The sequence below is a fragment of the Podarcis liolepis genome (genome assembly GCF_965112155.1).
Source record: "Podarcis liolepis genome assembly, chromosome: 15".
In the NCBI taxonomy this organism is placed as follows: Eukaryota; Metazoa; Chordata; class Lepidosauria; order Squamata; family Lacertidae; genus Podarcis; species Podarcis liolepis.
Window position 1 is genome coordinate 27,040,056 of NC_139566.1, and position 23,103 is coordinate 27,063,158.

General features: G+C 45.3%; 1 protein-coding gene across 6 annotated transcripts in view; it reads right to left on the reverse strand.

The window, feature by feature from the left end:
• The window catches only part of AIFM3 (AIF family member 3), a 49,803-nt gene that overhangs the window by 3,368 nt on the left and 23,332 nt on the right, over window positions 1-23,103 (reverse strand). For 3 of the 6 annotated variants that reach the window (XM_083478633.1, XM_083478634.1, XM_083478637.1), the window contains 18 exons: window positions 22,300-22,513; window positions 20,221-20,330; window positions 19,599-19,708; window positions 19,016-19,060; window positions 17,997-18,093; window positions 17,010-17,122; window positions 15,512-15,598; window positions 14,705-14,796; window positions 13,287-13,417; window positions 11,157-11,272; window positions 9,344-9,415; window positions 7,866-7,929; window positions 5,445-5,521; window positions 5,223-5,340; window positions 3,631-3,729; window positions 3,385-3,460; window positions 1,424-1,528; window positions 64-84 (listed from right to left, as the gene is read on the reverse strand). In XM_083478633.1, coding sequence (XP_083334759.1) covers window positions 64-84; window positions 1,424-1,528; window positions 3,385-3,460; window positions 3,631-3,729; window positions 5,223-5,340; window positions 5,445-5,521; window positions 7,866-7,929; window positions 9,344-9,415; window positions 11,157-11,272; window positions 13,287-13,417; window positions 14,705-14,796; window positions 15,512-15,598; window positions 17,010-17,122; window positions 17,997-18,093; window positions 19,016-19,060; window positions 19,599-19,708; window positions 20,221-20,330; window positions 22,300-22,513 — 1,747 coding nt within the window. The remainder of the gene's footprint in view (window positions 1-63; window positions 85-1,423; window positions 1,529-3,384; window positions 3,461-3,630; window positions 3,730-5,222; window positions 5,341-5,444; window positions 5,522-7,865; window positions 7,930-9,343; window positions 9,416-11,156; window positions 11,273-13,286; window positions 13,418-14,704; window positions 14,797-15,511; window positions 15,599-17,009; window positions 17,123-17,996; window positions 18,094-19,015; window positions 19,061-19,598; window positions 19,709-20,220; window positions 20,331-22,299; window positions 22,514-23,103) is intronic. The other 3 variants (XM_083478636.1, XM_083478635.1, XM_083478638.1) reach the window with 1 other exon arrangement.

The following is a 23,103-nucleotide window of genomic DNA, read 5'->3' on the forward strand; positions in this document are numbered from 1 at the left end:
GGGGGAAGAGAACAACTCCCCCAAACTAGCAAGCTGAAGAGACACTGACTAAAATATACCTACTTGCCATAGCGGATGAAGAGCCTTAAATTGCAGCAGTGAAGAAAGAGAAAGAAAAAGAAAGTAAGAAAGGAGAGAAGAAGAGACTCAATATTTGCTACCAGTGGGACTGACCGGCTTCACAGCTCACACTCAAGACTACATATTCTTCATCAGTTCTAAAAAATTTAAAGCCCTGCACAGAGCTAGTCCACTTCTCTGGCTTCCCTCTATAACCGTAATGGCTAGAAACTTGGCTTTGTTTTTCAAATGGAAATTATCAACATTATAGGCCAAATTCTAAGCTTATAATATTGATAATCTCTGCTTCCACTTTAAAAGTTTTGCAGGATACATATTGGTGGGGGGTGTTTCCCCAAAGTTTATTCAATAACCGTTGCTCACAGGAAGCATAGCTGTCAAGCGTCCCTTATTTGGCGGGACAGTCCCTTATCCCAGCACCATGTCCCGCTGCTGTCCCTTATTGATGATGTCCCTTAAATTTCCCAGGTTTCAAAGGAAGCAACTCCTCTCCCTCCCTCCCTGCCGGCCAGGGAGGAGGGAGGCTCCAACTGTGCTGCTTGGCTGTGTTGCTCACCCAATAAGGAGTCTAAGAACGACGGGGGGGGGTGGAACTTGCATGCCTTGTACCGATCAAATCGGCCACATTGCTGGGGACTCGCCTTTGCTCAGCGCTTCCCAGCGGAGAGGTGATGTGGTTTTCCTTGCTGCATCCCCTTTACTGGGTTGCTGAGCTATGGGAACCACCACTTGAGGCTTCGTTTGGCTACTGGTTGACTAAAATCCCTTATTTTGGCTGCTGATCCCTTATTTTCGAGGCTGCTGATCCCTTATTTTCAAACCTGTAAGTTGACAGCTATGACAGGAAGTTGCTCACACCTCTTCCTACTGGAAAATCAGCCAACCTAGCTCCTGATTTTTCACTCAGTGCTGGCCCAATGCTGATCAAGGAAGTGAGCTCCCCCCACCCAATATCACTACATCGATTTCCTGGGGGGGGGGGATTCACCTGCCTCACAAGTGGGAAATGGACGAGAGCTCTGCCAGAAAAGAAAAACAAAGAAGCGGCAGGTAAACTTTTCGTCTGATACTCACAAGCTTGAGGACTAGAACCTTGCGTTTAAAATGAATGACAAGATCCACCAGATCTGTACCCCACATTATGCTCTGTTTGTGGGGCAGTTGTGGGACACAGACAGCCCAGACCAGATTGATGCCCTTTAAAACTTGGGGGTGGATCAGCAGTTGAAACCCCCTTTTACTTTTTGGGCTGTCAATCAACTTTGCAATGAGGAAAGTAAGGAAACCAACCAGTGGGTGCTTTGAGGGAAAGGTCGGTCTCAAACCGGCGGTTGCAACTTACTCCACATCTCTTTTCCGGATGGCCCTGCCGGCTCCCATGACATCTGCAACCTTGGAGACCAGAGGGTCGTAGTTCATGCTTGCCACGGCAAGCACCTCTTCATTCCTGCAACGAAAGATCCGAGGATTTGGAGGCTGACGGAGGAGAGGTTGAGATCATAGAATCCCTGACAGATGGCCACCCAGCCTCTCCTTAAAATCTCCAATGAAGGGGGACAAACAGAAGAAGACGCCTTCACCCCGGTATGGCTCCCCTTTAACACATACACAGCCCAACAAGACAATGACAACAATCCACCAACAGCATACAAATCAATATGGCTAACCTGATCCAAAACACCCACCCACCCCACTCACAGATGAAAACAAACATCACCACAGCCAATCACAAACAAACAAGGCCAACCCCAACCTCTCTCACCACCAAAGGAACACAAGTGAACAGCAGAGAACCTGCACAAGCAACGCTGACACCAAACCTGGCATACATTAAGCAAAACAGAAACATCGCCACCCGACCCCACCCCCACCCATCTTCCCCCCCTCTCCCCCTTTTCTTCCTAATGTCTCAACAAATGAAACTGATTTGTAAAAATGTTACATGGAAAAAATACAAGAGAGAGACATTACACATACTTCTGTAAATCAAGAAAATCTTTAATAAAAATACAAAAAAAATCTCCAATGAAGGAGAGCCTTCTGAGGAAGTCCATTCCACTGCTGAACAGTTCTTGCCATCAGAAAGGTCTTCCTAATCGCCAGTGTGAGGTATAGGGGGCGCTAGGGGCTCTAGCCCCCTCAATATTTTGAATCAGGGAACCCAGCCCTCCCAATATTGAGGGGGCTGACATCCTCTGTCACCGTTTGGTGCCCTCTGTGCGCCCCAGCCTCCACCTGGGAGCCAGGAGGGAGCTGGGATGAGCGAGGGAGAAGATTGCCCTCCATATGTCCCACCCCCCGTGATGCCACCCCCCCATATGCCATGGGGAGAAGGAGGCCCAGCGGCAAACCTAAGCTCTGAGCTCCGCCCCCTTCTCCTCACATGACATTAGGTGGGGAGGTGGAGCATGCGATGGTTCCGCCTCCATCTCCCCGCCACATGACCCACTAGGGTGGATGTGTCACGCGACATCACATGACATGTCATGTGTTGCGCCGCCGCCCCCCCCCCCCCAATGTGGGAGGCAAGCTAGCACCTTTGTTCCTAATGTTCAGTTCAGGGGTAGGCAAACTAAGGCCCAATCGCCTTCTCAATCTGGCCCACGGACGGTCCGGGAATCAGCGTGTTTTTACATGAGTAGAATGTGTCCTTTTATTTAAAATGCATCTCTGGGTTATTTGTGGGGCATAGGAATTTGCTCATATTTTTTTCCAAAATATAGTCCGGCCCACCACATGGTCTGAGGGATGGTGGACAGGCCCACAGCTGAAAAAGGTTGCTGACCCCTGTTGGAGTCTCCTTTCTTGTCATTTGAATCCATTGGTCCTACTCCCTGGAAAAGCAAAAAACAAGCTTTCTCCATATGACAGCCCTTCAGATATTTGAAAATGGCTCTCAGTCTTCTCTTTTCCAGGCTAAACCTACCCAACTCCCTCAGCCGTTCCTCATAAGGCTTGGTTTCCAAACCCTTTGATCATCTTGGTCACTCTTATCAAGACACACTCCAATTTGTCAATATTTTTCTGAAACTAGGGTTCCCAGAACTGGACACAAGACTCCAGCTAGGGTCTCACCTGGGCAGAACAGAGCAGTACTATTACTTCCCTTGATCTGGACGTTAGATTTCTGTTGATGCAACCTAGAACTGCATTAGCTTTTTCCCCCGCTGCATCACACTGCTGACTCGTGTTGCAGATGCACGGAATGCCATTAAGTGGAGCACAGCCAGCACTTTTTGCAAATGCCCATCCTCACTTAACGTGGGTGCAGTTGCATCTTTGGAAAGACAAAGCAGCACTTACTTGGTGTAAAACGCCACAAACTTCAGTTCATCCAAGTCCCCCTGAATGATGACATCATCAAACCCCTCTCCATGGCCTGGGAAATGAAAAGAGAAATAACACTGATTTATTGCAAGGGTGAGGAACTTGTACAACCGCCCTAGCAAGGACAGCCAATGGCCAGGGAGAGATCTTCCTCCAAAGTCTTGCAGAGAAGAAGACTTGGCCTTGCTCTTACCGTCAGAACTGGGTGGGCCATTCACTCACCTGCATAGCGGATGCTCTTGCCAAACATGGCTGTCCACAGATAAGGGACTGTGCTGATTTCGGTCCCATGTGCCAACATGTTCAGCGCGGCAATGCGTCCTGGAATGTGGAGGAAGAGCACATTGCCCAATGCTCCATGCAGTTGATATCTACAGCACCAGCCACCCAGCAATCCAGCTATCCCTGATTCCCCTAACCAGCTGTGTAGATCCTCCTGGAATCTGAAATCGCCCTCTCTTTTAGGGGTGGTTTAGGCCAGCTGTTAGTCTTGGACTTTGCTATTTTAACCCATGTGTAACTTGTCATTTTGCATTTCTTAGTACAGAAAGTATTGATCTGATGTGCGCCCTCCGACAGGCTGCAATGCACTGCAAGTTCCGAGACTTAGACGATGCCCTGATGGATCGAATCGTCTGCAGGGTCCGGGACATCCGTCTGCAACGGTGTCTCCTCACCAAGCCAGACCTCACACTGCAGAAAGCCATTGAGAAGGACGTGGCCTCAGAAGCTGCTGAACTCTCCGCCCAGGAAATCCGCAAGGCCAGTAGCCCGTATTTAAAAGACTATGTTCACTGGACAAACTGCACATGTACAGCTGTTTCGTGAATAGGGTCAATTAATATGCTTATGTGCCTTACTGAAACCAATAAGAGTATTGCTGTATGTAATGGAACCACTATGATTGTAACTAATGCCTTATCTCGGTGGGGAGGGGTGTTATGTATTGAAGTTCTCACCCTGGCCACCAGGAGTATCATGTATATAGTTTTCACTCAGGTCCACGTCAGTTACTTTAGGCGGGGAAACCCTGGGTTGTTGTTGCTACAATGTTGACAGCCGGCTGCCTATAAAAGCAGGCCGGCTGAGCTGTTTGCTGTTCAGTTCTGTTCCAGCATACAAATAAAGAGCTGCTTTGGAGAAATCGCTGCGTCGTCTGCTATGTCCACCCACTATCTAACATTTCCTATTCTAATTAATTAAAGAGGGTTCTGGAAGCTTCTCTGTGTGAAAGAAACAAGCAGAAGGTTCGTGATGTCTGGGTTATCCCTTCAGAGAAGCTGAGTACAGCTGGTTTAAACTGGTTCTCTTATCTCTTTCTGTCAAGGTTATGATGGCTATAAAAATAAGGATAGAAGGAGCCTGGGATTCACTTTCTCTTTCTATCTCTTTTCCTTCTGGTGTGGTGGTCTGTACATAGTATGTTTAGTGTTGAGGTTTAGACTTATTATTAGTTATTTTAAGTTAAGTCTGCTGCAACTGGATTTCTTATGGACAGTGCCAATCCTGAATGTATTGGATTTGCGACCATTATGCTCATTTGCCTTCAGTAGCAATAAAGCTCTGCTGGATGAAATACAACTGCCTCTGGTCTATTTTTGGGGAATCTTGCAACATGTTTAAGTTTTTACTCTGCTAACTATATGTTGGAATCTGCTCTGAATCAATACTGAGTAGAATTGAATGACACAACTACGTATTTCTCATCTTTTAATTTCCACCGGTTGCTATAAACGTTCTCTCTGCTTTGTATTCGTTATAAAATGACAAATTTAAATGACAAAAGAAGAAAGAAGAAACTGAGCGTCACCCACCGTGCATGTGAGCCATCTGCCAATGAGGGATGTTCACCTTCTTGTTGTTCCTCAGCACCAGTGGAAAGGCAACAGCGTCACCGGCTGCAAAAACTCCTGGGATGTTGGTCTGCATCATCTGGAACGGAGGAGGAAAGAACCTCGTGGGTTGACGGCACATCTGTTGCGTATACCAGAGCACTCGCACTGGGCTCCAGCCTGCCTTCCGTGCCCCAGTTTTACCTTGTTCACCACGATGAAACCTTTGGAGTCCACGTTAATGCCACTCTGCTTCAAGAAGCCCGTCGCTGGGGTTGCACCTGCCCAGAAAGGGAGACAGGAATGTTGTCAGTGGGAGGCAGTGGCGTAGCGTGGGTTGTCAGTACCGTATTTTTCGCTCTATAACACGCACCCGACCATAACACGCACGTAGTTTTTAGAGGAGGAAAATCCGTAGGCATGCCACCCGTAGGCATTTCCTCCATAACACGCACAGACATTTCCCCTTACTTTCTAGGAGGAAAAAAGTGAGTGTTATGGTGCAAAAAATACGGCAATTTGCGCCCCCTAACCCGTGGATTTTAGCACTGATTTTAGCACTGCGAGTGCGAGCGCGCCCCCCCCCCCAGATGTTGCGCCCGGTGCAGCCGCCCCACCCCTCCCCCCATGCTACGCCACTGGTGGGAGGGCTGTGCCTAAGCAACTTCTCCATAGAATCACAGAATTCTAGAGTCGGTAGGGACTCTCTGAATCACCTAGTCCAGGGGTCAGCAAACTTTTTCAGCAGGGGGCCGGTCCACTGTCCCTCAGACCTTGTGGGTGGTCAGACTATATTTTTGGGGGGTGGGAATGAACAAATTCCTATGCCCCACAAATAACCCAGAGATGCATTTTAAATAAAAGCACACATTCTACTCATGTAAAAACAAGCTGATTCCCAGACCATCCATGGGCCAGATTTAGAAGGGGATTGGGCTGGATCTGGCCCCCAGGCCTTAGTTTGCCTACCCATGACCTAGTCCAACCCACGGGAATATGCAGCTGTCCCAAACGGGAATCGAACTTGCAGCTTTGGCAAGATCAGCACCATGCTCTAATTAACTGAGCTATCCAGGCTGACATGAGCACCACCGGCCTGGCCCTAAGTCCCAGAGTCTGACCGCCCCCTGTCTCCAACATCAGTTCTTGGCTTCTTGGCCAAAAGCAGGCATCTTGACTGTACTCTTTTCAGCACCTGCTTAAAAAAAAAAACAACATCTAGGCAAACCTACCCAGACATGTAGAATATTGCTGTATATTTTCATCTGCTTTTAGTTTATTGCTGATTTTATTTTATTTTTTAATGTTTTTACTGATCATTTTATCGTTTTCTTCCTTTTGCAAACCGCTTTGAGGCGTTGTTGTTGCCATTTTACAATCCGGCGGAATATGAATTTTACGAAATAGATAAGCAACCTAGTTGATTGGGAATTTACAGCAGCGGTGCGCCAAAATTTCCTGCTGTGTTCCCCACTCCGGCCATTCTCCATCAATGAATGAGAAAGGGAAATGCGAAAGTGTTTTGTTGCAAAAGATATCATTGCAATGGATAGAATCATAGAATCATAGAGTTGGAAGAGACCACAAGGGCCATCGAGTCCAACCCCCTGCCAAGCAGGAAACACCATCAGAGCACTCCTGACATATGGTTGTCAAGCCTCTGCTTAAAGACCTCCAAAGTTGGAGACTCCACCACACTCCTTGGCAGCAAATTCCACTGTCAAACAGCTCTTACTGTCAGCAAGTTCTTCCTAATGTTTAGGTGGAATCTTCTTTCTTGTAGTTTGGATCCATTGCTCCGTGTCCGCTTCTCTGGAGCAGCAGAAAACAACCTTTCTCCCTCCTCTATGTGACATCCTTTTATATATTTGAACATGGCTATCATATCACCCCTTAACCTCCTCTTCTCCAGGCTAAACATGCCCAGCTCCCTTAGCCGTTCCTCATAAGGCATCGTTTCCAGACCTTTGACCATTTTGGTTGCCCTCCTCTGGACACGTTCCAGTTTGTCAGTGTCCTTCTTGAACTGTGGTGCCCAGAACTGGACACAGTACTCCAGGTGAGGTCTGACCAGAGCAGAATACAGTGGCACTATTACTTCCCTTGATCTAGATGCTATACTCCTATTGATGCAGCCCAGAATTGCATTGGCTTTTTTAGCTGCCGCGTCACACTGTTGGCTCATGTCAAGTTTGTGGTCAACCAAGACTCCTAGATCCTTTTCACATGTACTGCTCTCAAGCCAGGTGTCACCCAACTTGTATTTGTGCCTCTCATTTTTTTTGCCCAAGTGCAATACTTTACATTTCTCCCTGTTAAAGTTCATCTTGTTTGTTTTGGCCCAGTTCTCTAATCTGTCAAGGTCGTTTTGAAGTGTGATCCTGTCCTCTGGGGTGTTAGCCACCCCTCCCAGTTTGGTGTCATCTGCAAATTTGATCAGGATGCCCTTGAGTCCATCATCCAAGTCGTTGATAAAGATGTTGAATAAGACCGGGCCCAAGACAGAACCCTGTGGGATGGTCCACAGGTAGGGTGCATAGCAGCCCATGACGCGCGCGCACACACACACACACATACCCCGATATGAAGGATTCCAGAGAAGTAAAGTTTTGCATGGCCACCTACCTATCCCTATGACGCAGACATCGGCTCGGAGGACTTTGCCACTTTTCAATACAACCTCCTTTAGCTTCAAGGGAGAGAGAAAAAAGTAGGAAATGGTAGTAATTCGAAAGACGAGCCGCAGCCCGTTTTGCCCAGATCTTACACCCTTTTATTTCATTCACAGGGTAGTCCACCCCACACTGCGAAACTAGGAAATAAAGAGTGGAAAAGTTGTCCAATGAACCATTCCCCAACCTGGTGCCCTCCAAGTGTTTTGGATGCATGGCTGTGTAGTGCTGATGGGAGTTGTAGTCCAAAACCTTTGGAGGGTGCCAGGTTGGGAAGGCTGCTGTAGGTTATACCATTCGTGGGTCTAGTGAGAAATGTGGCTGTACCTGCACTAGGACTGGGCGATAACAGTTGATTGGCTGCCATCAGTTTAAAAGGGAAACCTGTCCAGCAGTAGTTGTGGTGGGGTAGGAGAGTGTGGTCAGAGAGATAGAGATAGAAAGGTCTTCCTATTTGCCTTAAGGTGCAGCCAGGTACCCTGTTTGATTGTATGAACTGCTCGTTAATTATAGCCTATATATATACCGTATTTTTCGCCCTATAGGATGCACTTTTCCCCCTCCAAAAATGAAGGGGAAATGTGTGTGCGTCCTATGGGGCGAATGCAGGCTTTCGCTGAAGCCTGGAGAGCGAGAGGGGTCAGTGTGCACCGACCCCTCTTGCTCTCCAGGCTTCAGGAAGCTATCCCCCCAGCCCGGCAAGCTCCCAGCTGAGCACAGCTTTGGCATCGCTCTGGGACCCGTTCTGGGGGCTGGGGAAGCTCAGGCTTCCGCAGCCCCGCGCCTGGGGGGGGGGGAATAATTTTTCCCCCTTTATTCCCCCCCCCAAATCTAGGTGCGTCCTATGGGCCGGTGCGTCCTACAGGGCGAAAAATACGGTATATCTCACAATAAATATACTGCGCTGAAGAACCTGGAACTCTGAGCATTTCTGCTAAAGCGCTGCAAAGAATTTGTGACAGCCTCCACCATTCCTCCTCTACCCCGTCCCTAACTTAAAGGAAGCAGGGTCTTCATGCAACAGCTGACTCAACCACTGTGTGAGAAGCCCCCCTCCCCAATCTCTGCAGCTAACCCTTGCTGCAGTTGGATTGGCTGCCCACCGGCCGCTCTGCAAAATGCTGAGCGTGACGACACCATTACGTTTCTATGTATATAGGAAGAAAGAAGAAGACCTCCACAAGCAAACTTAGACAGCAGTGCCTACACAATCTCTCCCCCCCCCCCATCCCAGTCACAGACTCTCAAGGAGTGTTGTACACTACACCTCTCAGCCCTGGTGCTGCATGGGACTAGATTCTTTCTAGATCAATGCAAGGCATAGAATCGCCTTCCCATCAACCCCAGCAGGCCAAGAAGCACAGAATGACAAAGGCAAAGACCTTGGAAATCCAACAGATGGTGCTCAAAGGTCATTGCACACAAACCTACCTTGCCCTCCTGTTCCCGCAGTTCCGAGACTTCTGTCTGCATGTAGAATTTCACCCGATTGTTTTCAAACATCTGTCCAAGAGAAAGGAAGCAAGACAGACAGACAGAGAGAGAGAGAAGGAGAGGGAGGGGGAAGATTACACATTAGCTCTGTACTGGTGCTCTTAAGCATAGGATTTTCTTTTTAAAGATAAATGGCCAGCAGTTGGGGCCCCAATCCAGCATGGCAGATGGAGGGATTTTAACCATTCACACAACTATGGTCACATAGTGGCAGCAAATCACACAGTTACATAAAATTGCTGCCCCCCCCCAACAGATCAGGACTACAGTGGGAAACAAATGGTTAAAGCCCTCTTCCCTGCATATTTTAATTATGGGTTCTCCTTCCTTGGAGGTTTTTAAACAGATGTGGGGGGGGCATCTGTCAGAGATTATTTAACTGTGATTCCTGCATTGCATGGAGTTGGATTAATGACCTTGAGGGTTCCTTCCAACTCCACAAATATGTGATTCTATATTTGAATAATTTGTGTAGCTAACTGGTTTTATGCCTTGTTAATATATTTATTGCTTCTATACTTTGTATACCACTTAGAAGTATATTTTGGGCATTAAGAAGTATACAAAATAATAAATAGTTGCTTTTCACTGTATTTACTGATTACGTTATTGTTTCATTCTCTATGTCAACCACACAGATGTTGTTTTTTTACAATCAAGTTGTGTGGATGTGAGCTCAGTCTGTAAAGCAGAAGATTTTCCAAGTCTGTTTTGATGTTTATATGCATGACTGCATACAAGACTTTTACACCTGTACATGCATTTGTCCTGGAAGACAACACTTTATGCTTAGTAATTGGTTTTAAAAAAATAATCAGAAGTTTGTAATAAATAAAAAGTAGCATATAAATATTACAGAATAAAATTATTATTTAAAAAAAAAATTATTCAGATTTCACACAAAAAAAATTAACAAACACAGCAACACAAACAAACACAAAACTAAACAAAAACATGTATAATTTCAAATCCTTATTTTCGTATAACTTATTTCCCCGACTCCCCCATACCTCCCCTTACTGCATTCTAATTTCAAACTTTTTTCAGCAAATTCTTACTCTCAGTCTTCTCAGATTTATAACCTCCTTTCTTCTTTTTAATCTTAATCTTTACAGCTGTAAACCCCTTGATTAAAATTAAATAAAGATAATAAAATAATCATAAATTCCCACTATACTAGATTCTATAATGGATCCTCGAATTATCAAACAGTTGGTCAAAACTTCCCTTCCTCACAGACATTCTTCAAAAAGAGGGCCACAGTCAGCCTGAATAGCTCAGTTGGCCAAAGAATAGTTCTGATAATGCCGGTTTGATCCCTGCATGGGACAGCTACATATTCCTGCCTTGAAGGTGGTTGGACATTATTATTATTATTATTATTATTATTATTATTATTATTATTATTATTATTCCCTGCCCACCTGACTGAGTTTCCCTAGCCACACTGGGTGACTTACAGCATATCTAAAAACATAATAAAAACATCAAGCCTTAAAAAAGTACCCTAAATAGGGCTGCCTTCAGATGTCTTCTAAAAGTCAGATAGTTGCTTATTTCCTTGACATATAAATGGAATCTCCAAGAATGGAAGATTTGAGATTGGGAGATGGTTGGCCGTATCGGCCGGGTCCAAAGATGTATTATTTTTTTTAAGAAGTGGTTTAATAATCACTCAGGGTCCCTTCCACCTTTACAGTTCTATGATTCTAGGAGCTCTCACAGGTTAACTTTCCGTATCTGTTGCTACCTTCATGATGGCTCGGCCAACCTTCTCCCCAAAGAACTTCTTGAAGGGAACTTCCTCCAGCTCCACCACAGAGACGGAATGCGCCTTCTCCGTGAGGTAAGCAGCAACTTCCATGCCTGGGAAACAGAAACGAGAAAAAGTAAAACTTTCCATGGAGGAAACCATGTCAAGGAATGCACTTCCCGAAACAATGAAGTGAAGTGCAACTATCCATTGAAAATTCTCACTTCCCTGAATTTTATGATGCAGTTCTTCAACTGCATACGCAAAGCATATACAGTGGTACCTCGGGTTAAGTACTTAATTCGTTCTGGAGGTCCGTTCTTAACCTGAAACTGTTCTGAACCTGAAGCACCACTTTAGCTAATGAGGCCTCCTGCTGCCGCCGCACCGCCAGAGCACAATTTCTGTTCTCATCCTGAAGCAAAGTTCTTCACCTGAAGCACTATTTCTGGGTTAGCAGATTCTGTAAGCTGAAGCATATGTAACCTGAAGCGTATGTAACCCGAGGTACCACTGTATTAGGGGAAAGCATGAAAGAAATGCATATATTTATGAAAATATAATACTAACATGCTTTACATAAGGAGATATTGTTTTGCAAAACAAAAAACACCCATATATATTACACCAAATTGTGTAAGAGAATAAGCAGGAGAAAGTGGAATAAAAACGCCGATGAATTTTCACGAGGACTTGAAATAATAATGGTAATAATCCACAGTCAGGTCTATAAATGTATTAAACTGGATTTAAGAACCAGTACAATTAGTGGTTAGAGTGTGTGGACTAGGGTTCGATTCCCACCTCACCCCGCCACAGTTTAAAACACCTAAAAGCAGCACATTTTATGATATAGGGACCAACAGGTTATGTTCCAACAGCTACAAGAAATATGAAAAGCCCTAGTCAAAAATGTAGTAGAAAAAAGACAGTCATGGAACCGAGAAATTGCGCAAAACAAATGAAATACCGTGAAAATCCCTGAAACGAGAAGTAATCGACTAGAAATATTATCTTATGGAAATAAACTAAATAATAAAAATCAAAAAGTTTAAGGGAAAAAATTAGAAAAACCTAAAATTGTTTTTTTATAATATATTTATTAAGATTTTCAAAAAATTACAAAAGAAAAAGAAAAAAGAAAAATACAAAATAAAAATAGTTAAAAAACAATTCAGTCTTTCCATCACATATTTTTCATTTGCTTATTTCCCGGACCTCCTCACGCCTTCCTTTTCTGTATTCCAGTTCAAATTGTTAATTCAGCAAATCCCTCCCCTCTTCATTCATCTTAATCTTCAATTTTTAAATATTATAACATTAATTTTTACCTATTAATAACCATTTTCTCATATTCCCTTATAGCATTACAGCAAAAGACCACTTAGTTTCTATCCAACTTCATTCTAACGTTCATTAATTTTACAGTATTTCTGTAAATAATCTTTGAACTTTTTCCAATCTTCTTCCACCGACTCTTCTCCCTGGTCTCGGATTCTGCCAGTCATTTCTGCCAGTTCCATATAGTCCAAGAAAAACCTAAAATTGAACGAAGCCTTACCCTGTTTCACTGAACTGTTCAGTTTCCTCAGAAGGCAATAGAAAAATCATAAACCTTAAATGACCAAAATTCAAAAAAAGGGGGTAGAACTCCCAAAAATTCTGAAGTATTACAATTCTAGCTCGACCTAGCTGAAGCAAAGCGCAGTAATAAAGGATTGAGGACTCAAAGGTACAGTTTCTAATACTGAATTTACAAAAAAGGGGTAAAGACTGATCTTTAACATCAGCAGTAACATCTAGACCTTGGGAGCATTTCTAAAACTTGTCTAAAACTTGCCATTTAGGTTTTCAAACCCTTTTTTGTAAATTCGGTTTGTAGCCGGCATCCCATTAAGGCTTTGTTCAGTTTTAGGTTTTTCTAGTTTTTTCCTTAAACTTTTTGATTTTTATTATTTCGTTTATTTCCATAAGATAAAATTTATAGTCGATTACTTCTCGTTTCAGGGATTTTCACGGCAATTCATTTGTTTTGTGCAACTAGTCAAAAATGTCGGCAGGCCAAGCCTTATCCCAGGTACGTAAATTCTTTGATCTGACAGTCCTTCCTTGCAGAGAGAGACTCACCCAGGAAAGAGGCTCCGACAACCACAGCGTTCTTGCTGGTGGCCAGCTTCACCACTCGGTTGGCGTCCTCCACCGTCCGGATGTTAAAAACGTTCTCCACTTCCTTGCCTTTGCAGCTAAGGGTTTTGGGCCTGGAAAGGTGGAACGGCAGAGCAAGACTGTAGCCAAAACAGAATTCTACAAGATCAAAGTCTGGCAGACGTCCAGATTTTATAATGTGGATACCGATCACAGAAAAAACGTCCTCAAAATACACAGCCATTCCAAGGTGGCCCCAAAGTACTGGTCGTTCCACATAGGTAGAGCACTTGCTTGGAATGCAGAAGGTCCAGTTCCAACCCCTAATGGCATCTCCAGGTAGGGCTGGGAAAGACTCCAAGCCTGAAACGCTTGACGGCTGCTGCTGCCAGTCAGTGTGGACAATACTGAGCTACATGGGCCAATGATCTAAGTACCGTATTTTTTGCTCTATAAGACACACCAGACCACAAGACGCACCTAGTTTTTGGAGGAGGGAAACAAGAAAAAAAATATTCTGAATCTCAGAAGCCAGAACAGCAAGAGGAATTGCTGCACAGTGAAAGCAGCAATCCCTCTTGCTGTTCTGGCTTCTGGGATAGCTGTGCAGCCCGCATTCGCTCCATAAGAAGCACGCACATTTCCCCTTACTTTTTAGGAGGGGAAAAGTGAGTCTTATAGAGCAAAAAATATGGTATATGGCAGTCTCATGCTTTCTTGTGCTGCATTCAATGCATCACGGAAAGAGAGCTCACAACCAATGTGCTGTTAATGGTTAGAGTGCTGGACTGGGAGAGCAGGGTTCGAATCCCCTCTCAAGTCACGAAGCTCACTGGGTGACCTGGGGCCAGTCACCATCTCTTAGCCTAACCTACTTGAAGGAGCGTCTCCACCCCCATCGTTCAGCCCCAGACACTGAAGTCCTCCTCTGAGGGTCTTCTGGCGGATCCCTCACAGCAAGAAGTGAAGTTACAGGGAACCAGGCCTTCTCGGTAGTGGCACCCACCCTGTAGAACGCCCTCCCATCAGATGTCAAGGAAATAAACAACTATCTGACCTTTAGAAGACATCTGAAGGCAGTCCTGTATCGGGAAGTTTTTAATGCTTGATGTTTTATTGTGTTTTAATATTTTGTTTGTAGCCACCCAGAGTGGCTGGGGAAACCCAGCCAGATGGGTGGGGTATAAATAATAAATTATGATGATTATTATTATTACCTCACAGGGTTGTTGTGAGGATGGAATGCGGGGAGGAGAACTATATACACCACCTTGAGGCCTTGGGAGATAAAGGTGGTATATAAATGAAGTAAATAATACATAATAAATTAATAACCATCCATGACCTTTCTCTTAAGGTCAAAACTTTGGGTGCCCAAAAACTTCCTGCTCGTCACTTACGTGCTCCCAGTGGCAAGCAGCAGTTTGTTATACTCCATTTTAAACCCGTCCTTGAATATGGCTGTCTTGTTCTTGACGTCCACAGCCACCACCTGAAACAATTTCCAAAGGATCATTCAACGGAACATCTTAAGGAACATCCAAAAGCGTAATAAGCTAAGGACCAAACTTTTGCAGAAGGTCCTCGGTGTTAGGATATTTCCGTTCCACCTTAAAAGGGAGCAGGATGTTTGTGTCACAGCCTGCGTATTTCCTGTTCACAGGATGTTTATGTTTGCTATTGCTTTCGTTCTCTCTCTCTGTCGAAGACACTGACACAGACAGTCATGTCTTTCTTTGTTCTGATCAACGCTGAATAAAAGCTTGTAAAGAATGCTCTCCTGAGTGCGACTTCTGGCTGTGCATTATCTGCTGATAAGAGTGTGCATGAGCCCTGGAATGTGGCAAGGTATTTCCAGGAAACTCGGGTCGCTAATAGCTCATACTGCGTGACTACGGGAGATCGATGGATCGTCCGGCAGCCGGCTTGGGGGCCATGATGGACTTTATCTCCCTGGCAGTATCCCAACACTGGGTTCAATTCCCACCAGCATCTCTAGGGTTAGGGTTGGGAGAGTCCTCCACCTGAAAAAACCCTGGAAGGGTTGCTGCCGGCCAGTGTAAACAACACTGAGCTAGATGGAAGCAATGGTTTTACGCAGTATGAGGCAGATCCCAAGGAAAGCTGAGAATTCAAACTGGGAGTATAGAATATCACTGATGCAAAACTTCCACCCCTTGTACACACACACACACACACACACACACCTGCATTTCTGTCAGGACTTCGATGTCATACGTACGAAAGAATTCCTTCGGTCGCAAGGCAATCTGATCGGGGTGAGAATCCATCGACTGAAAAGAAAACCCATTTTTGTCCTTAGCAAAAGCAGGGGTTGCTGGTTATTATTTTTTGACCCAGAGGGCACTTTTGCATATTTGAATGACTGCCCACCCCCTCTGATCACTTCTATCCCTCCCCCCACCCCCACCTCCCGCACCACATCACACACACCCCATAGCCCACCCCTCAAGAGACTGAAAGAAAGAACATGTGAACATACAAACTTCAACAGTCAGATCCAATGGTATTCATCTGAGCCTCAAAAAGAACTGAGAGCAGATAGATGCAACTAGTTTGGCTGAACTGGGCCCCACAACAATGCTGTGAGATGGTGCGCAAGAAGTGGGGGCACCAAATTTTAGCACCGCACAGGGCATCGCTGAAATCTGAGAGCCCAAATTCCACCACTGAGAGCATCCTTGCTCCAACTTCCTCTTTACCAGAGCTGAGGGAGGAAGTTGGAAGAGTGCCTGATTTCAAGACACGGGTTTTTATTTTGTCTCACTGCTTTCCCCAGGAAAACCTGGGTGGAATCTAGACACACACATATATATACTCTGTGAAAATATATATATACTCTGTGAAAATGCTTTTTTTTTAGTGTCTTGGGGGGAAAATGAATTTGCCATAAGCTCACCAGCGCCATCTAGTGCCCCATTTGTATAATGTGCAGTGGTAGCTCGGGTTACAGACACTTCAGGATACAGACGCTTCAGGTTACAGACTCCGCTAACCCAGAAATAGTACCTTGGGTTAAGAACTTTGCTTCAGGATGAGAACAGAAATCGCGCGGCGGCAGCGCAGCGGCAGCAGTAGGCCCCATTAGCTAAAGTGGTACCTCAGGTTAAGAACAGTTTCAGATTAAGAACGGACCTCCAGAACGAATTAAGTTCTTAACCCGAGGTACCACTTAAAACCCACTTAAAATGTTATATTTGCAACTGCATAGCTGAGTCTCTGCTGTTTAGTGCTGAATCAGAACAAACGTCCATCTGCAGAAAACCCGGTTCATGTTTGTTCCGATTCAGCAGTAAACAAGAGAGTTTTCCCAGGAAAAATGGCAGGAGAAAAGAAGAAGCTCTCAGACCCGTGCCTGCAAATCGCAGGACAAATGTCCCACTTCTTCCTTCACCTCTTTATAATGCGATATCATCTTATTATAGTCCGGTAACTCGAGATAACACTTCGTGCATCTGCTGGAGAGGACTGTAGTCTACAAGAGCTTATGCCAGTGGTTGCCAATGTGGGGATTTCCATATATTGCTGGACTACAACTCTCATCATCCCTGACCATCGGCCACGCTGGCTGATGGGATTTGTAGTCCGACAATTTCTAGATGGCACCAAGTTAGCTCTCCCTCGATTAGGATTTGCCCTCCACCAAGTTTAGGATACAAGGAGAACGAACTGGAGAATACCAACCTTACTTAGTTTGGGTCTGTCATAGGGCAAGTTCCTGTCCATCGTGCACATCACAATCCTATCCGAGAAGCCTTCTTGCCGTAACGTCTCTGCACACACCAGTCCTGCGGGGCCTGTGAAAGAAGTATATTTGTTCGTGTATTATTATTATTATTATTATTATTATTATTATTATTATTATTATTATCACCACCTTTTTTCTCCAAAGAGAGCAAGGTGTTGTATGTCGTTCTCCCCTCCTCATTTTTATTCCTCACAACAACCCTGTGAGGTTGATTAGGCAGTGACTAGTCCCTGGTCACACCCAGTGAGTTTCATTAGTTGAGTGGCGGCATTCGAACCCTGGTCTCCCAGGTCCAAGCCTGACACTCTAACCACGACATAAAATAATAAATTGTATATTTTGATTTAGAATGCCTTGATAATATTGTGTACAGGCAACGGCCAATTGATGCGCGTCCGACTGATGCACGATCACACACGTGTGCATGGCTCCGAACCCGGAAGTGACCCCAAAACATGGCTAAAACACCCCTAAAATATCACTAAAATGCCAGAATGGGGGTGGAGTGGGGTAATATGCAGGCCCCATTGACATGTGTGGGGGTCCAGAACAGTCCCCCTGTACAAAACGAGGATCGCCTGGTGTTTTAATTACAGATTAAATGTATAGTTGCAAACCATTTTGCAACGTGAGCGGTATATAAGATAAAATAATGATAACAACAGCAGCAACAATAACGGCAAAATTCACATCTAATGCTCCACCCAGTTTTGCCTCTGGCCCTGCCCACCACTGACTTCTGGCCCCCGGAATGTTTCCCAGTAGCCAATGTGGCCCTCGAGCTGGAAAAGGTCCAACCTCCCTGCAGTACAGCAACTGACCTGAAGGGGGTGCCGTCTCTTCAGTGAAGCCACCCCTTACCCAACACCTGCCCCCCATCCCACCCCAGGCTGCTTTTGGAGCCCAACTCTGGCTTACGGTACCTGCCCCAATGATGAGTACATTTGTGCTGCTGATGTTGTAGTTGCTGAGGGAGATGCATTTGGCCATCACCTTGGTCCTCCTCTGTGTCTGAAGAGCCTGAAGGGGGCCATTAAGAAGACGGTGTCAGCGAAAACCTTTCACACTTCTGTGATTCCCCCCATTGCAGGGGGTTGGACTAGATGACCCACAAGGTCCCTTCCAAATCTACAGTTCTGCGACTCCTCTGCCAACTCACACACACATTGTTTTTGGCCAGGAAAAGGAAACCTGAGAAATTTTGGCTTTGGGCAGCGCTCTGTACTGGCACAACCCATTTGTTCTTACTTAGCAGCAAGTTCCATTGGACTCAGTGGGATTTACTTCTGAGTAAAGAGGCTTTACTTGGTCCACCATGATCACTGCAGATGGTGACAGCAGCCACGAAATTAAAAGGCGCCTGCTTCTTGGGAGAAAAGCAATGACAAACCTAGACAGCATCTTAAAAAGCAGACACATCACCTTGCCAACAAGTTATAGTTAAAGCCATGGTTTTCCCAGTAGTGATGTATGGAAGTGAGAGCTGGACCATAAAGAAGGCTGATCGCTGAAGAATTGATGCTTTTGAATTATGGTGCTGGAGGAGACTCTTGAGAGTCCCATGGACAGCAAGAAGAACAAACCTCTCCATTCTTAACGAAATCAGCCCTGAGTGCTCACTGGAAGGACAGATTGTGAAGCTGAGGCTCCAATACTTTGGCCACCTCATGAGAAGAGAAGACTCCCTGGAAAAGACCCTGATGTTGGGAAAGATGGAGGGCACAAGGAGAAGGGGACGACAGAGGACGAGATGGTTGGACAGTGTTCTCGAAGCTACCAACATGAGTTTGACCAAACTGCGGGAGGCAGTGGAAGACAGGAGTGCCTGGCGTGCTCTGGTCCATGGAGTCACGAAGAGTCAGACACGACTAAACAACAACAAAAGAGGCTTAGGCACATGCTGTAAGGTTTCACCTTACAGGGATCTCAAAGGTCCTCTCACCTGTTTGCTTGCTCTGATGTACACTTTCTCCTTCTCGATTTTCACCTAGGAATATAAATTTATTTCTCTTTTTAAAAATGGTTTTATAATCAAAGTTTTTCATATTTGTTTTTATTATTTATTGGTTTTTATCCTGTATTTTTTTCCTGTGAACCACCCTGAGATCTTATGATGAAGGGCGGTATGAAAATAATAATAATAATAATAATAATAATAATAATAATGTCAAATGAGATTCAGACAGACTGGCAAAATACCTCACACACATTCCCCCACCTGCAAACTGTCATATAAAAGCGCCCCAAAGAACGTGAACAAAATGGTGTATAAGTTGAAGAGAAATGAAAAAAGTGGTTTTTATCTTTCTTTCTTACTTCAGGTCTTCTACGGAGCAGAAAGACATTCAACCTAACATACAGAGGAGAAACTCCCTCAGTACCACATAGCCAATCAGAGTGTTATCTCAGGGAACATCATGCCACTCTGCCTGGTTGCTAAGCCAAATAACATCTCCATCCCTCTCTCCCTCTTGGCTGACTGACTTCAATGCTAACAGAGTTAACCCTTGAGTTGGAGGTCTTACCTGAAATTTCGGCAAGCTGTCCAAGCCTGGATAGTCTTCAATGTCACCTGTGCCGATGTTAAAGCAAGCCCCGTGCCAGGGACAGCGTATGCGTCCTTTGGACAAAACCCCTGCAGGAAGAAGGTGAGGAACACAAGTCGAAATGAGTCTACATGGGAACTTAGGAAGCTGTCATTGGTCCATTTTCTTCAGTGTTGTCTACACTGACTGGCAGCAGCTTTCTGGGGTTTCAGGCAGGGGACATTCCCAGCCCTATGGAACCGGAACTGCTGGAGGTGCCAAAGAACACCCACATTTGTAAGAACCCAATATTTTAGTGTGGCAGCACCTCCCTGCTTACTGATATCAAGCCTTCACAATACTCTTTTCAGCCACCCATCCAAGCCTTCAACACCTGTTGCCCAAACACTTTCAAGCACATCTTGAGGGCTAGAAACTTGCATGTTTATTTTTAAAAACGAAAGCCAAGATTCTGCATTCCGCAACCAAGTCACATTCTGACCTTTCCCAGCACTGCCGTGACAGAATCGCAGAAAGCATAAGGACTCCCCAAGCCTGCAGTTTTAGGAAAAGCTTTTTTTTTTTATGAACACGTGTCATTTTCATAATAGGGCAAACTGACCTTTCACCAACGGAGCACCATAGTGAGGACATTTGTGGCCCATGGCATAGAACTCCCCGTTTTCTTTGACCAGAAGCGCTTTCCCGCAGCCCAGATCCACCTCTCGCATCCTAGATAGGCAGAATTAAAACAGCGTCAATATTTTCTCAAAGGAAACCTGAGTTTTACATGTGCACAATTAACAGGGAGCCTAGCAAAGTCAAGGATGTTCTGCTGAGAATGAGAGTCACATGGAGCCCTTCTGTGGCTAAGCAATGGAGCAGGAATCAGGAAGGCCCACAGTTCAAATCTCGCCTCAAATCTTGTGAGATGGCTTCAGGCTTCTCTTTTTCAGTCTCGGAGCTTATCCACATTTTCCTTTTGCCCTACACCAGAGGTCTGCAACCCGCGGCTCCGGAGCCACATGTGGCTCTTTTACACCTTTGCCGCGGCTCTGGGGCGGATACTAGCGAGGGGAGGAGGCGCATTGTGCGCCCCGACACTCCCCACTGTGGCGGGCGCTGTACTGGCTGTGACATCGCATGGGGGCGGTGCGTGCGTTAGTCACGCACCGTCCCAACATCACCTTCCTGCCCGCTGTCAGATCGCGGCTCCGGAGATATTTTTGTTTTAAATGTTGCAATGGTTTTGCAGCTCCCAGGTTTTTTTTCCCTACGGAAATGGGTCCAAGTGGCTCTTTTTGTCTTAAAGGTTGCAGACCCCTGCCCTACACTTTCTAGGCACAAGTCTTCATTTTCCTGGTCCGTATCAAAGGACTTTTTTCTTTTCTTTTGGCCTGCCACTTTCCGCAGGAAAACTCAGTCTTTACTGCTGAATCTGAGCAAATGGCAATTTAGGTTTCCCAGGGACTGCTGTTTGTTCCGATTTAGCAGTAAAGAGCAGGTTTTTGCGGGGGCAAAAAAAGAAAGTGCTTGGACACAGATCTAGAAAGCCCAGACCTGTGCCTAGAAATGTGAAGACAGGATGATCCCTCAGTCTCCTGATCTGCAAAATGGGACTATAAATAATGGTGTATCTTCAAGTGAGAAACTGCATGTAAACCACCTAAGCTGGAGATATCACCAAAAGAAAGAGAAGGAAAAAGAAAAGAAAGAAAAGAAAAAGAAGGCGCTGATTTAAATGAAAATCTCATGTGCTAACTTGCAAATAAGGAGGGGCAGGTGGTATGTAACATGGACCCTCCAAGTGTTTACAGATTTGCAAAAGCCGTACCAGTTTCTGAATTGATACCGAAATGCCCTACTTTTCCTTAGGATGTCCCTATTTTCATCAAAGAAATGCTGGAGGGTATGGAGTTACACGACCCCCAAGCCAAGGAAATAAGTAACTATACAATCGTTAGATGGTGTCTGAAGGCAGCCCTGTATAGGGAGGTTTTTTATGTTTAATGTTATATATATATATATATAACACAAAGACACACACACACGAAAATAAATGCACCTTGTAGAAATAGTGTTAAGAATTATACAAAGAACCCACACCAGGAAAGGGGGGCATACAGGAAACCCTGCTACAATTCAACACAAAAAACCACAAAGTGTTTGACAACACAGAGAAATGGTAAACAAAAAACCAGCAAAAAACTGACCACTGATATTTGAAGGAAGTCTGGAACAAAAACCCACACAGGTAGCTCTGAATACCCAGGGAAGCATGGGGTTTCGGCTTATCAAACACCAGCACCTCACATCAGATAGCAACCCAGTTTTGAAGATGAGAGGACTTTCAAAATGCAGATTGTGGCATGGGACAGGAATCTGTTGGCTAAGTTTACACACACACACACACACACACACACACACACACACACACACACACCACTGGACTTTTAGGTCCAAATTTAAGCAAACAACAACTGGATTGAAGGATTTTGCAAAGATAAAAATATTGGAAGTGTCCTGATTTAATAATCATAATCATAAATTTATCATTTATACCCCACACATCTTGGCTGGGTTGCAATTTAGAATATTGTTGATGTTGTTGAATAGGACTTCCCTATTTCCATCAATGAAATCTCGGAGGGTATGGTAACAGTCGCAATGTGCCTAAGATACGTTGTCGCTCTACACTCACTGTCCATTGTCGAGGTCCTTCACATAACAAACAGATGCTTCAACCACGTCCTTCAGGTTCCGGTAGGGGTTGATGGCGACCGGGTATTCCTCAAGCTGGAAATGGCGAGAAGTGCCATTGGCTTTGTAGATGATGGGGCTGGCTTTCCCGTTGGGCGACATCTCCTCCTTGGCTCTCTCCTTCTCTGGCAGCACCACTTCGATTTTCACTTCAACTGCGGAAGCAAAGAGAAACCCTCTCCGTTATATTTCAGGGTCAAATGTCCCTCCCGGCCCTGGGCTCTGCCCATCGGTAGGTCATCTCAGTGGTAGAGCAACTGCTTTGCATGCAGAAAGTCCCAGGTACACATTCCCTGGCGTTTTTGGGAAAAGACTCCCTGCCTGAAACCCTGGAAAGTTGCTGCTACTCCGCGTAGGCAATATGGAGCTGGGTGGACCAAGTATACCGTATTTTTTGCTCTATAAGATGCACTAGACCATAAGATGCACCTAGTTTTTGGAAGAGGAAAACAAGAAAAAAATATATTCTGAATCCCAGAAGCCAGAACAGCAAGAGGGATCTGGCTTCTGGGATAGCCTCTTACTGTCTTGGTTTATGGGATAGCCTTGCACAGCCTCTCCCGGGCAGGGGGGTGAAGGCTCCCCCAAGAGTTGAGCTCCCTTTAAATAGCTTGCGGAGCGTGTGTGCGGCTCTCGGGGGAAAGCCCCCCAAGAGTCGCATACATGCTCCATGCGGCTCTTTAAAGGGAGCGCTGAGCAGAGCCTCCCACCTGCATTCGCTCCATAAGACACACACACACATTTC